The 15,643-nt window shown below is 39.6% G+C and overlaps 1 protein-coding gene across 1 annotated transcript; it reads right to left on the bottom strand.

The window, feature by feature from the left end:
- Positions 1-1,889: 1,889 nt before the first annotated feature.
- Positions 1,890-12,279, bottom strand: LOC129753699 (uncharacterized). The gene is made up of 14 exons (XM_055749545.1): positions 11,756-12,279; positions 11,531-11,693; positions 11,185-11,475; positions 10,907-11,123; positions 10,627-10,840; positions 8,043-8,598; positions 7,897-7,983; positions 7,004-7,521; positions 6,004-6,189; positions 4,364-4,735; positions 2,948-3,110; positions 2,557-2,847; positions 2,269-2,485; positions 1,890-2,207 (listed from the first exon to the last, which is right to left on the bottom strand). Exons 1-14 carry the CDS (start codon positions 12,136-12,138, stop codon positions 1,993-1,995), a joined length of 3,873 nt encoding a protein of 1,290 aa, XP_055605520.1. The 5' UTR covers positions 12,139-12,279; the 3' UTR covers positions 1,890-1,992.
- Between the last annotated feature and the right edge of the window lie 3,364 nt (positions 12,280-15,643).

Below are 15,643 nucleotides of genomic sequence, written 5' to 3'. Positions count from 1 at the left end.
AATGATTTATTTATTATATGCCCTTTTGTGATGTTCGTTCACATTTCATATTCATGAAATGGCGGACATGTCTCATAAAAGGCTATTTGAGGAACTTTCTGGAACTTCGAGTCCATAGAAAGCTATTTGAGATCCAATTTGTAACTTTTATTCTGAATGATGCGATTGACATGTCACAGAAAAGACTATTTGAGGAACTTCTTGGAACACGCTTGACCCGACTAGTTTTGTTTCATCAAACGACTGGCACTGTTCTCAATTGACGGAAGCTCCTACACAAGGTCAAAATTTCTCCTGAGAGTGACTGGCAAATCTCTTCACACTTCGATCGGCTGCTGACGGCAGGTACAACTAATTGAACGACTTGCTGGCAGAGAGCAACAATAGCAATAAAAAACTGAAAACGAGCTTGCTGGCAGGAGCAACAATAATAATAAATGCGTTTCTTTTTTGTCATCGGTCGTTTGAATGCGATTGCTTGACTAGGTTATTATTTTAGCTTCAAATGAATGGGGAACGAATGGCTGGCAAACGAAGTGACTGGTCGTTAAGGAACAGTCAATTGAGTTTGACGGACCAAGAGGCTTCACAGTCACAGCTTCACGCCTCATGACGATGACTTTTGCCAGGCCTGCAATTGACACGTCACAAAATAGGGTAATTGAAAATCTTCTTGGAACTTGAAGTTCACAGAAGGCTTTTTGAGGAACTTCTTGGAACTTTAAGTTCACAGAAGGCTATTTGAGACCTAATTTGTAACTTTTATACTGTGTGGGTGCGGTTGACATGTCACAAAAAAGGGTATTTGAGGAAGTTTTTGGAACTTCAGATCCATAGAAGGCTATTTGAGGAACCTTTTGTAACTTTCATGCTCACATTCGAGAAAATTTGGTACCAATTCCCTTTGAAACCTTTATTCAGCGAAATTCGAACTTTGTAGGAACGAGTTTAAGTAAATATGAGACTTTTGGTTGCTTGGGTTGTTCTGCTTCTCGTCGCGATTTGGGACCTTTTGTACCTTGAACGTTCGAAGACCAGCCTTAGTTTTGGCCTTCTGGACAAAATTTCGGCTTAGGTTCAGCTTCTTAGCCACATCCCGAACGGAGGCGTTCGGGTTTCGGTTGAAGCATCCAAATACGCGGTTGTGATTTTTAGTGTTGTACGGAATACCTTTTTCTTCTTTTCTGGGATTCCGATTGGAGGCAATCGTTCCTCGAACCGCTTAATCACTCGCGACACCGTGGAATTCGCGATTCCCAACATTTTAGCGATGGAACGATGCGAGAGATCCTTGTTCTTGTGATGAATGCGCAAAATTTCACCATGCACAAGCTGTTCTTTCGACTCCATTTCCGCGAGTTTTGATTACAGGACTTGCAGGATGTAAACAATACACTTTGAACTAAATCCAGCCAAATTTTCATTAAATTCTACCCAACGGTTAAAAAGTTAGGGTAATTTCATAGTGTAGCAATTTCATCGTGGACCCCCTTTATTTAAAGGCGTATGAAAGGCATATCGGACATCCTAGTAACGACCAGATTTTAACCCCTAGAAGCCAAGAATCTAAAGCTTGTACAATATTTCTCCCATCATACCCCTACCTTAAGAAAACTTCCTCTCAACCCTTGCTAGTGTTTTCGTGTTGTGTCTTGAACTGACTTTTAAACCAAAAACGTAGAAGAAGTGTTTTTGACTGTTTTTTTTTTGCCTCACCTGTGATCGGTAACCAAAGGTGCTTATGAAATCCGACAGCTGGATCAATCTCAATCCACAATAAATGAACTAATCCAAGAGTGGTTTAATAACAATACGAAAAGTGAAGGTTCCTAGTTAGGTACTAAGGAGTTCAAAAGAATTTTTCAACAGTATGAAAAAGAGGGAACTGCTTTAAATTAGTCAGTAATTGAATTTGACAGGCTATTTTAATCATCTAGTTGAACATTAAGGCTAATTATTTTGTACAAAACAAAATCTATTCAACCAGGGAAGTCACAGATCCAGCAGCCCCTTGTGAAGCAACGTGGGAAGGTACGATTTCAGCATCCCCACAACCTTCGGATGTTCGAATGTCATTTTGGTCAAATCGTACATCTGATCTACATTGGCGATCTCGAACTCGCGTGTCTCGTCCTGCTTCTCGGCCTTGGGCGGCCCCATAGCCATTACCGTCATCAGCGGCAGGAAGGCAACCGAAAGGAATGTTTCTGTAATTTTGGTTAGATTGAAATTTAAATCCGTTGAGCTATGATGATTTTTTAAACCTACCCAGGTGACCACATTTAGTAATTTCGATGTGCAAATCAAGAAGTGTTGGAATCTTTTTGAGGTAGCCAACCTTCCTGAGGGTGGAGGAGAATTCTTCGTAGTAGAAGCTTATCAATTCATCTCGATGCTGATCCCGGACTTCCGATGAAACGGCGTTATACATCGAGTAGAGAATGTCGAGCGCGGGTGTTCCCCAAATGCTGACTTGGTAGTCAATCTAACGGTATTTCAAAACAATTAACTTTGAGCTGTTTTTTTGAAAACTCTTAGTAGGTACGATAGACTTACCAATAAAATATCTTTTGTTTCACCTTCCTCGATTTTGAACATCATATTCTTGCAATGCAAATCGCCATGATTCAGCACCTGGTACAAACTGGATTCACTGGCCGTGTAAGTTTGGTTCATTTTCTTCATGATGTGATGTCTGATTTCGCGTAACTTTTCCGGATATTGCTCGTAACCGGGCCATTTCTCGCAAACGTCGGCCAGGATCGCAAAATTGTTCACCCAAATTTTGGCAAAATTTCCCGGTGGCATGTTACCCACTCCTTTGACCAAGTTTTTGATGGCAGGAATCTACGGAACGGAAATACAAAGAAAAACTCAACTCATTAATCAAAAATGTTGCACCGCGAAAAATGGCTTAAATATAAAAATTTAAACAAATAAAACCTACCTCATCTATCAGGTGCATCGAGAGCGCATGGATTCGAGCCAATTTTGCATATAAAATTTGTGATTCCTCAAAGTTGAGCTGTTGAGCTCTTGTCCTAAACCCTCGAGGGCAGGCGTCTTCGAATACCATCACCAGGCGGGGTTCTTTCGCTGAATAAACAAGCCTGTTGGAAGTCGAAATGGATAAAAATTAAATAATTGTAAATCAAAAATTTAAATTTGTAAATCGAAAATCAGACAATTAATTCTAAATTTGAATAAAGAGAGAAAAAAATTCAAAATTCAAAATTCAAAGTTCAAAATTCAAAATTCAAAATTCAAAATTCAAAATTCAAAATTCAAAATTCAAAATTCAAAATTCAAAATTCAAAATTCAAAATTCAAAATTCAAAATTCAAAATTCAAAATTCAAAATTCAAAATTCAAAATTCAAAATTCAAAATTCAAAATTCAAAATTCAAAATTCAAAATTCAAAATTCAAAATTCAAAATTCAAAATTCAAAATTCAAAATTCAAAATTCAAAATTCAAAATTCAAAATTCAAAATTCAAAATTCAAAATTCAAAATTCAAAATTCAAAATTCAAAATTCAAAATTCAAAATTCAAAATTCAAAATTCAAAATTCAAAATTCAAAATTCAAAATTCAAAATTCAAAATTCAAAATTCAAAATTCAAAATTCAAAATTCAAAGTTCAAAGTTCAAAATTGAAAATTGAAAATTCAAAATTCAAAATTCACAATTCAAAATTCAAAATTCAAAATTCAAAATTCAAAATTCAAAATTCAAAATTCAAAATTCAAAATTCAAAATTCAAAATTCAAAATTCAAAATTCAAAATTCAAAATTCAAAATTCAAAATTCAAAATTCAAAATTCAAAATTCAAAATTCAAAATTCAAAATTCAAAATTCAAAATTCAAAATTCAAAATTCAAAATTCAAAATTCAAAATTCAAAATTCAAAATTCAAAATTCAAAATTCAAAATTCAAAATTCAAAATTCAAAATTCAAAATTCAAAATTCAAAATTCAAAATTCAAAATTCAAAATTCAAAATTCAAAATTCAAAATTCAAAATTCAAAATTCAAAATTCAAAATTCAAAATTCAAAATTCAAAATTCAAAATTCAAAATTCAAAATTCAAAATTCAAAATTCAAAATTCAAAATTCAAAATTCAAAATTCAAAATTCAAAATTCAAAATTCAAAATTCAAAATTCAAAATGCAAAATTCAAAATTCAAAATTCAAAATTCAAAATTCAAAATTCAAAATTCAAAATTCAAAATTCAAAATTCAAAATTCAAAATGCAAAATGAGAAACGAAAATTGGAAAACGAACATTAAAAATCGGAAAACGAAAGTTTTAAACAAAAAATCAACGTTTGAAATTTGAATCCGAGCTAATTTGCTAACCTTGCGCCGAGCTCCGTTCCATCGCCCACAGATTTCAACAGCCGATGCATTTCGAACAGAACCTTCTCGTACATGAAGGTTTCCGTCTGAAAAAAGGCACCATCTTTGAGCAGATCTCGTTTTGGACCATCCTGTTCCGGGATCGTCTTGATGATTAGTGAAACTTCGTGGCTCTGATCTCGCACTTTGTAGGACACAATGGCTCGGAAGATCACACTGGCGTAATGATCCCCAAAATTAGATCCAGGAACAATGTGAAACTTCTCTACGCTAAGCTGTTCTGCATGTTTGCTCGACTGTTTGAGAACGGTCTCGAAAAACGGTCCGTCCATCCACGCGGGAGCATTAAGCTCATCTTTGTTGAAAGCCATTCTAGCTCAGAAGATAAAATTCCGAATAGTCGATGAGGATGGAGTAAATTTAGAAGTCTCTTTTGCGAGTGAATGTTCCAAACTAACCCAAGCGAAACCATCAGAAACGTTTAAATCGCAAAAAAATGTTACCAGTGGACAACGAATTTCTTTGCATTGCCATTTATCATACCATTTTGGGTGTTTGGTGAAGCGCACAGTGGGACATAAAAAAATTTACTGTACAAAATATCATTTATCAGACAACAGATTTTTTTATAATAAAGTGTTCTTGAAACGATTTTGGGTTTATTATGTTATATTTAATTTTAACATTAATACTATTTATTGTTACTTTGTGATGACAACTGGTTTTTTTAATAAAAAAAATTAGAATTATCTTCATTTCACGTTGGTTCATCAATCTTCTTTTTCAACAATAATACAAAAGAAAAAATCTACCTAAGCCATGACATGGCATTCATATATTTTTTGCCCATTTTTTTTTCTTTTAATTCATTCGGAACCAGTTTGAGAACAAAATGCAGCAAAACGAATCTCCTACTCCAGATGCTTCAAATTACGCGTTGATAACAGAGCCGCTTAGTTACACCTGACCAGATAAGAGCTTGATAAGGTCACTAGCCGCCCTCTCTCTCTCTCTCTCTCTCTCGCATGCATTGTTATTGTTAGAATAAAATTTGGCGACAGTTTGGCCTTATTTGGTCGGACACCGTACCTTGATTGGATGAATTATTATCGGCGACCGAAACCTTGTCCTAGGACAGCGCACGGTTGGGTTAGTGGGTGGAAAAATTAATTTATTATTTACTTATATTTATTTTTTTTTTTCACAATATTATTCGCCTGGATCGTGACGGTCTAAGAGAGGGTGGCGTCCTTTTGGGGATCAAGAAATGCCGCTCATTCTATCGTATTCCACATCAACCATCGCCGGATATTGAAGTCGTTTCTTCCCAAGCTAGAATTTAATGCCAAGATCTTTGGCTAGCGTACATATCTTTAGGTTGAAACTAGGCCTTCGACTAGCTCAGGACTCCAGCCAATCTCAGGGTCGGCTCGTGGTAATTAGGGAAACACTCTCTCACCTGCTGTTCGATGTCGCTACCTCCCACCCAGTTATAACCCGTATTTAAGGCTTTTCGGTGTACGCAATAAAGAACAAAAAATCTTTAAGTGCATTTAAAATGTCTTATATTGAGCAAAAAGCAAATAAACTTAAAAAAACAAATCTAATTTATTATAAACAAAAACCCTTTTTTGACTCACTGCTTATCTCTGCTGCTGTTGCTGCTGGACACTTCGTTGCCCCGGGGATCGCTGCCGTGGTACCACGTGGGATCGCTGTTCGTGAACTTGGCCCAGTTCACCAACGATCGATGATGTCGTTTGGCCCTCTGCCTGCCTCCGGCGTTATGGCGGAAGTTGCCTTGACCTCGAATCGTTATCCGGTAACTGTTGTGACTAACCAAGAACTGCAGTTCTTTTTCCCGAGCCGTAGGTTATCGTACGGCCGGGAATGTCCTGCCGTATGTTAACAGACGGCGTGTACAGAGCCGTATGGTAACGGACGGCTGTCCAATCTTCTTGGAGTCGTGGGCACTTAACTTTGGTTGCACAGTGCCTTTCACTCAACAAAACTGAGCACTCAAACAACAACACAGGTCCCAAATCGGAGACGACACTAGGTTGGCGGAAACGGATGTCGGCGGGATAAAATGCGCGCAAAACGATTGGACGACACTTCGGACGCGAACTCCAAGGTATCAAAGAGGCCGGTCAATGGGTGCGTAGGTCTTATATAAACTCCGCCTGAATTGGAGATCGGCAAAGCCGATGCATCTGATTAGGCCACGTCATCTGAGGCGATGCATGTAGCCATCTCGCTCTTTTGTTGTGACATGTGTCAGGAAGTTTGATGTTCTAGCAGGTGAGTCATCCTGTACTGCCACACGGAAAAAATCTGCTATTTTTCTATTTTCCCAAACTATAACAAATGGTTCGGCTAGCGGGTTCAGCGATGCTGAGATTTCCCCCTCTATGCCTCAGGATCGGCTTAAGCTACAGACGGTTCGGCTAGCCAAGAAAACACTTTGATTATTTTGAAACCTCCCACGTTTATTCAAGTTGGTCTTGGGTCGTGTACACTGGGGACTGCGTCCCACCCCTTACAGCTACTTCCTACCTCGTAACTCGGAACCACTGGCTTATGCTGTTGCGAGGGCACCTTCTTCACTGAACCGGTCGCCTGCTCGTAGCCCTTCCACACGCTGCGCGTGTGTTCGCCCCGCCCTCAGCCAAAATCACAACATCTCGGCTGATCTGGAACTCGTTGCGCTCGGGGTCATACACACGATAGCCTTTGGTATCTTCACAATAACCAACAAAAATGCCGTTCTTTGCCTTGGGATCAAACTTCTTGCGCTTCGCTTTCGGGATGTGGGTCGTCACTCTTGAACCAAACACTTTCAAGTGACGAAGATTCGCTCTCTTGCCAGACCACGCCTCTTCCGGCGTCTTGTTGTTCAAACACCTCGTCGGACATCTGTTGACGACATAAGCGACCGTCGCAACTGCCTCTGCCCAGTACTCCTTACCAAGCTTCGCATCGTTCAGCATGCTTTCTCCACCAGTGTACGGTTCATCCTCTCTGCGACGCCGTTTTGCTGCGGCGTGTATGGACAAGTAGTTTGATGCCGGATACCCTCGCGCTCCAGAATCTTTCGGAAGCCTCAGTTTGCGTACTCCGTCCCGTTGTCGGTACGCAGGATCTTCATCTTCTTGCCGCTTTGTCGCTCAGCATTGGACTTGAACTTATGGAAAGCCTCAAGCGCCTGGTTTTTGCGTTCGAGAAAATAGACCACGACCTTCTTGCTTGCATCGTCGACAAACGTTGCAAAACGATGACACCTCGATGGGCCCACAGAGATCGGAGTGTACCAACTCCAACAGCTCCGTGGCTCTTGATTCGCTGCTCGGAAACGAAAATCGTGCCTGCTTCCCTTTGAGACACGACTCACAATCAACATTCGTTTCATTTTGGAACTCCATACCGTTGGCCATTCACTTCAATTTCTTCAAGCTGCTCTCATTCAAATGGCCTAGACGTCTGTGCCAAAGTTCGATGCTGTTCGCCAAAAAAGCTTTCTGCGGCCAACTAACTTGATACAGACCACCTTCTTCAGTTCCGGTGATGACTAGCTCGCCGCTCTCGTCCCAGATCTCGAACTTCTTGGCCATGAAAATCACCTTGGAATTTTCAACACGTTGGCAACGTCAACTCGTCCTTCGCCAGTTTCCATGCGAACCGTTCCCTTGGCGACAGCTTTCATGTTACCGTTGTTTGCTGTCCCAACATCGTGCTCCATGGTAACCACATTAACAAATGATTGATCCGCGCGAGCCATGTGAACGGTGGCTCTGGAATCCAGATACCATTCGTCCGCTTTGACGTCTCCGATGGCAAAAATGCTGCAGAATCTCTTCGGCTTGCTTCCTTTCGTCCTCTTGAGTGGACACTTGATGGCAAAATGTACCGGCTTTTCGCAATTGTAGCAAAGTTTTTCGTTTTTGACACCATCCTTTGACTCGCTAGATTTCTTCCGGTTCATTTTGCTGTACAGAGCACCGTCCGTGCTGCTGCCGACAGAACCACGTTCCAGCTTCACGTCTTGTAGGATTTTGGCCTTTACTGCATCCGATGTCAACGCCGTTCCGGAAGCTTCGAGCCCCATTATCATAGGCTCGTATTGTTCGGGAAGGCCCATCAGCAAAATCGCCGCTAGCCAGGAATCGTTCACATCAAATCCCACGTTTCTGAGCTTGTGACTGGTGCTCATCAACTCGTTCACGTATGCCTCAACGCTGGAACAATTAACGAGCCGCACCGACGTGAATTTTCTCAGCAATCCTATCTTCCTTGTTAGCCCAGTATCTTGGAAGGCAGTTTTCAATTTCGACCAAGCTGTAGTTGAAGCTTTCTAGGCTCGGGCAGATGGTGGCCAAAGCTAGCAGCTTCAAATCTTCCGGCACACCATCACCACCTTCTTCCACAGCAGACCAGCTACCCTCGTGGATCAAAATCATCCGCATCGCAAACGCCCACGACGTGTAATTGTCCCTTCCACGCAGCTTCTCAATGAGGGGCAACACAACGGAACTCCTGCCGACTCGAACGCTTCCTGCTCCGATCGTACCGCTTCCGCCGGGTGCTTCATTTCTTGAAGACTGCTGATGAGGACCATCTCCTAGGACTTGATGTGTCCTTTCCGATTGCCGTGTTCATTCAGGGCTTCGAGTGGTCATGCTTCAATTTTGATGTGACCAAAGAAAATTACTGTCTTCCAGTTTGGATACCTGGGCCCATAACCAATTGAAATACACGTGTGGTTAAGTTAACGTGTAACAGTGGAATGTGTAAGTTTAAAACCTACCACCCCACCGGCGTTACAGGGACTCCCTTTATTAGGCCTCAGGGCGGCTCGCTTACCAAAAGAAATCGCAGGGAGTTCGAACTTTGACCTCAGGAAAACCCCAAAATATGCTTTTCTTGGATTTATTTCACAATTTCCACAACACTTTACTTCCACCGTATGGTTATCTACTCGAAACTAATAATTCCCCAGATGGTTACGGTACCTTTTAGGGCCAAGCCCTGGTTGTCGCTGTTGAAACTGGCGGATCTACGGTGATGGTGACGCTACTGCCGACCAACTACTCTGTCGATGTAATTCCGGCCGGAAACCGGGATTTTTCTTCCGTGAATCTCCACGGCGAGGACGAATGAGCGGGTTGGGGAGCTGGTTGGTCGATCCGGAGGGTTCGTAGTGCGGAATCGACAACCACCTTCGACGTGTGACCGTCCGGAAGATAACTGCTATCCGTGACGACCGGAACTAAAGACCAAGGCCGATTCAGGACTAGGGTTCAGGGACCAGGTTGACTTTCGTCCCGTTAAATGGTTACTTTTTGGCCAAAGACTTAGGGGTTCTGTTGAGGAACCAGGCGTTAGTGTTCCGTATTTCTGCAGGAACAAAATGGCGGTTCGGCGTCTCCTGGCTTACCTGGTGTCTGGCTTTTATCACTTAGATATGGGTTTTGTGTGCTGGATGTGTCGTGCACTTTGTACTTTACAATGTCGTGGTACTATTCGAAGTGAGCCAGCACCAGGAAGCCGCCTTTGCCCGGCTTCCAACTCGTTGGAAGGAAACTTTCGGAGGAATTCTTAACTTCTTAAATAGCCACGTTTTAACAGGCCGGACACTTGAATGGATCTGAATGGATTGGCAAACACGCCGGTTACTTGAATGATTGATTCATTAACACGCACAAAAACATCTGTGTGCGCAATGGAAATTTCCACTGCTCGCTGGCTGAAGCAACAGCATGCAATTGTTGTTGTACGCCGGCCGGCGTTTACCGGCGTTTTTTATGTACACATATGAATGCATGTCCTTGAATGGAAAAACAACACACAAAAGTGGTGTTGCAGTGCAGGCGGTGATCGGTGATGATTTTATCGTTGGTGGCGCAATGCGACGTTGCCAATTCTTCGAGTTTGGCTCGAACAGTATCGATCGAGTTAGTCGAGAAAGGGTCAGTGACTTTGTTTTAACAATTAAAAAAATAGTTCTTTCTAACGGTCGCCATTGAAGGTAAAGTATCACCATACTCATCGATATGATAATGCTTCTCCTCCTTTAATGACCGTCACAGGTTTTGATTTATTCCGATGGATGTAATCTGATATAGATTTTCCCAGTATAATCAACAAAAATCCATCTGTTTTTTGTATACCTTATTGAGATTTTGATATTTTTTTCAAACTTAAAAAAAATCAGCTAAAAGAACTGCACATGTTTTTATTCAATATATCCACAATCACAGCGCCGCTATAAATCGAGCAAACCACGCTCCAGAAATTTCGGAAGATATCTCCTCAGAACGGGAGCCACCTTGGGATGCTGCATGGCCGTGCTCATAACGTTCCCATCGAGGTCTTCCGGGTTCGCTTCGAATCCTTCGGCGGCTTGTTCCGCCACGTTCGGCATCAGTTCTTCAACTTTAAGCACCATAATCGGCATAAAGGCGACCACCAGGAACAGTTCTGAGAATATTAAAAGTGGGATGTGGAATCATTTTGAGTTGATACATGAAATTGTATCTAACAAACCTAAATGACCATTTTTGGTGATTTCAACTTGTAATTCCTCTAACGAAGGAATTTTACTGGTGTACCCCAATTTTTTCAACGATTCCATCAAACACTCGTGATAGAAGCTTATTAGTTCATCTCGGTGGTTATCTCGAGTGTCAACGGAACAAGCATCATACAGTGAATAGATCAAATCTATCGCCGGAGAACCCCAAACGCTCATTTGATAATCCAGCTGAAATTTGGGAGATTATATCGTCCAAACAAACAAAATTCCAATGAAGGACGATATTTACCAACAACATCTCCTGGGGCACATCGTCGACCATCTTGAACATCATATTTTTGTAGAACAAGTCTCCGTGATTCAGCACGTGATACACCGAAGACTCTTGGAAGCTGTAAATCTCCTCCAGTCGATCAATGATCGGAGCTTTGATCGTTTCCAGCTTGTCGGCGAACTTTTCGTAGCCCGGCCAGGTTTGGCAAATTTTTCCCAACGATGAAAAGTTGTCCCTCCAAATCGCTTCGAAGGTTTCTATCCGCAAGTTGCCGAGGCCAGTGTTTAGTTGTTTTAAAATTGGAAGCTGAAATGATCGAGCTTGTTATAATTTGATTATTTTTAAAAGTAATTTCACTTACAGAATCTTCCAAGAGCATGGAAACCGCATGGAATTTCGCCAGTTTGTCATACAGAAGTTTGGCCTCGGGAAGCCCAAGTTGAGAAGACTTTGTGGTGTAACCGAGTGTGCAGATGTCTTCAAAAACCATAACCACTTCCGGTTCCCGAGCTGAGTAAAGTAGGCTGTAAAATTGGAGTAAACCATGATTTTTTTGATTTTTTTTAGCTTGAATTGAATCCCTTACCGTGGTGCTATTTGCGTGTCATCTCCTAAGGACATCAAAAGACGATGCATTTCTGGCAACACAGTCTTGTACATGGTAGCTTCCGTTTGAAACATCTTGCAGTTGGTTAAAAACTCACGTTTAAACCCCTCCGATTCCGGTATGGTTTTAATAATTAGAGACTTTTCCCTAACGGCGTTATTCGTATCGTCTGAAAGACACTTGAAATGGACACGTGCCCTGAACATAGCACTACAATAGTGATCACCGGCTTTCGTTCCGGGCTCAATTCTTGTGTTGGTCACTTCCAAACGATCAGATCCTTCCGAACTTCTCAACACATTTTCGAAAAATTCGTTGGACATCCACGAAGGAGGATGCATTTCGTCTTTATTCGATGTCATTTTTAAAACTTTCAAATCAATAACAACAACAACTAAAATTCGAAAGCCGAATATAAAACGTCCGTTGTCCGCCGAGGGAATGTTGTTTTCATACTGACCAAACAATCGTTTTATTGCCAACGAACGAACGAACGATGGGACAAGATCTCGATGGTTGTGTTTATCGAGAAATGAGCTGTCCATACGAATGCCACTGATACACGTTTTTACAGTCGAACCTCTTTCGTTCCGATGCCTTAGATTTTTTAAATGCATAAAAACGACATTATTGGTTTTTTTTTTCATTTATTTGGTCCTAAGGATTTTAACATCTGTATGCCATTCATCCCTGATTTACTTGAAAAAGCAGATAGTCAGATTAAATGTCAAGCAAAAGTGAGGGTTGACTGTGTATACTAGGTTTTGGTGTTGGTTGTCAGTTTTTTCATCATTCATTAAAACTAACTGTAGATGGAAGCGAACCACACCCACATGTCGCGTCCGTTGTGTTCGATTGAATTGTTATACGACGCTGTTTGCCGGCTAGCATTATCTCGGCACTAACGTTGTACACATTATTGAAATAGAAGTGGTAAATAATATAATCTAAACACAGATAGCTCTCTAGCAAGCCACCGATTTAACTTTCGTATCATTGTGAAATGATGTTAGAATAATTAAAATACCTACAACATGGTGAAATGAATTCAAAAACTTTAATAACTTAAAACGATAGATAAACTTTAGTATATTTTTCTTGTTTCGCTTGAATGTGGTGGTCATTAGACTGGTCAGAATCGGGCCAAAAAAGTATCAAAGGGTGTTGGGTTCCTTTTGGGCCCAATAACAACTATGTAAATTTTGGTGGCGCTAGGATTTGATATGGGATGTAGCAAAAAATTCGAAGTTTGTATGGAAATTAGTATGGCAAAATAGACTCTTTTTATAAAAAAAAAAAAACTATTACAACCTCACTGTTGCACTGAACTCAAGTTCTTCAAGCTGCATCTTATTATCCTTATTATCGATTCAAAGCACAACTTTGCCGAAGACCGTGAACCTTTATGATGTGTCAATCAACAGTAATGACGATTTTAAAATTGAATTATTTTATCTGATTTGTTCCTATCTTTCCAAATGGCACCTCTAAATTTCATGATGGTCAAGGGCCATTATACGTTGGAAACTAGCTGGCGTGTTTTCCCATATGCAGGAGTGTTTCCGTGTCATTGCATTGCACTGTGGGGATTTTCGAGCCAAAAAAGGTACCCAATTCAGGCAAGAACGCCTCGCATGAAAAAACAACCACTTTTTATGTAAAAAACCACGAGGAATCGAATGGTGTACACCAATTTCTGATAAAATGACTCTAAACGGCTCATTTTGCCCGATTTCCCTTATGTTTTTCGTGTGTAAAGTTATAATTCCGATTGTAGCCATCTACCTTGTAACAAATAAGTCATACAAACCTTACTTACACGCAGCGAAAAGATTTTTAATTTCAAAGGAAAGTTCCGCTAAAACAAAGGATTTTTTTCTTTGATTTTGGGATAAATAAAAATTCCTTTGATTCAAATGCAATTTCGTTTGTTCCAAAGAATTTTTCTTTTGAATAATCTTTGAATCAAAATATTAATGCTTTGAAACAAAAAACAGTTCCATTTGATGCAACGTTGTTCTCGTTTGCTACAATGTAATTTAGACTTAGATTTAAAAGGATTGGTTCATTGAACAATTTTCCTTTTATTCCAATTGGAAGAAATATTTTCTGTTGTCTGAAGTTCCTGTAAGTTCCGGAAGCAGCTCCAGTTTATAGCTTTAGAGGTCATCCAACTGGTGATTGCCGCTGAAGACCGGACCGAAGATAATCATGACCGCTGGATTTGGGGCGGAATCAGCCGTGGTCCTGTAACAATGCAAGAGTTTATATAAAATCTTAAACATTCACTTTTTGATTAATGGATTAACACACACTTACCATTCTTCATCCTGAATCCTCCTAAATAGCTATCTCTGATTCACCGGTTTTGATTTTCAACACAACCGGACAAACTTTATTCGAAATTCGATTCTTGCTCAATCCAAAATATCTTCTAAGTTTAAAATTTTAATTTAAAGAAATTATTCCTTTCTGTTGAAAACAATTTTCTTTGGTTGAAAGAAAATTTACTTTGTTTTAAACGAAATGTGCAATTGAACAAATTTCTTTTGAATCAAAGAATTTGTTTAAAATCAAAGTCCAAAATTATTCAGTTCAAAAAATTAATTCTTTCTTTCAAAAATTATTCCTTTGAATCAGAACGATGATTCAAAGAAAACAGGAGTTTGATTCAAAAAACTGAATGTTTTGAATCAAAGTCAGTTTTGTTTTGTATCAAAATTCAAGTTTTCTCTGCGTGTATTTATGTAAAAATGTCAGCTGAATCGATTGGTGTACTCCAATTTTTGTTTTTACAACGACAAGTGGCTCATTTTGCCTCTTTTCCCCTAAATTTAAGATTTTTTTCAAAGAAATGCAGTCAAACAAAGTGTAATTAACAATTTTTCATCATGAATGATCATTTTTGGTAGATTTATTCATATTCTAGGTAATCACGTCACTTTTTTTTGTACTACATAGAATGAATATAAATGGCTAAATATCCCCAACTTCCCCTAGCTTTTTTAAATTTATGCATAAATTTCATTGTAACAATCGAGCGATTCACATACCTAATGCAAAAAAAATGTGATCTAGTGTAAAATTTGTCGCTGAATCGAGTGGTGTACACCGCTTAGTGCTCAGCTTACGAGAATGACCGCAATCACCCCAAATTCCCCTAAAATCGAGCGTTATGTGGAAAAAATCATTATAACAAATGACAATGCATCATAAAATGCACAAAAATGATTGAAACAGGTGTAAAATTTATTGCTGAATCGAATGATGTACACCGCTTAGCGTTAAGTTGACGAAAAGAGCCTCAATCACCCCGATTTCCCCTAAATTCATTGAATTTCTTTGAAAAATACATTTTTACATACGAGAATTTAATTTAACAGATACAAAAAACATTGAATCGGTTGTAAAACTTATTGCTGAATCAAATGATATGCACCGCTAAGCGTGAAGTTGACGAGAAAAGCCACAACCACCCCGTTTTTTTTTTTTACATACACCCCGATTCCCCCTAAATTTATGCCGCTTAAATTCTATTGATGAAAGAAGTCCTAATTGTCTCAATTTCCCCGATATACTTGCAACTTAAAAAAAATTCTTGTAACTTTCGAGAATCCATCAGAAAGTGCACAGAAATAATTGAACCATGTGAAAAACATTTTGTTGAATAGAATGATGTACACTGCTAAACGTTAAGTTGACGAAAAAGGCCTGGATCACCCCCTTTTCCCCTAAATTTGAAAGATTTTTTTTTTAATTGATAATTGATATTGGTTTAAACATGATAAGGCTCTTCTCATCGATTCGACAGTAATACTCAGACTAATCTCATTTATTACAAATTTAGGGGAAATCGGGGTGATTGTG

The sequence above is a fragment of the Uranotaenia lowii genome, chromosome 3 (assembly GCF_029784155.1).
Source record: "Uranotaenia lowii strain MFRU-FL chromosome 3, ASM2978415v1, whole genome shotgun sequence".
NCBI classification, from domain to species: Eukaryota; Metazoa; Arthropoda; class Insecta; order Diptera; family Culicidae; genus Uranotaenia; species Uranotaenia lowii.
Note: the sequence above shows the minus strand (reverse complement) of the source record. Positions and strands in the feature narration are given on the sequence as shown.

Coding starts and splice junctions, on each gene's coding strand:
- LOC129753699 (XM_055749545.1), bottom strand. CDS start 12,138: ATGACATCGAATAAAGACGAAATGCATCCTCCTTCGTGGATGTCCAAC. Junction 10,841..10,906: donor CACCAAAAATGGTCATTTAG/GTTTGTTAGATA, acceptor TAATATTCTCAG/AACTGTTCCTGGTGGTCGCC. Junction 2,486..2,556: donor AAACAAAAGATATTTTATTG/GTAAGTCTATCG, acceptor AAATACCGTTAG/ATTGACTACCAAGTCAGCAT.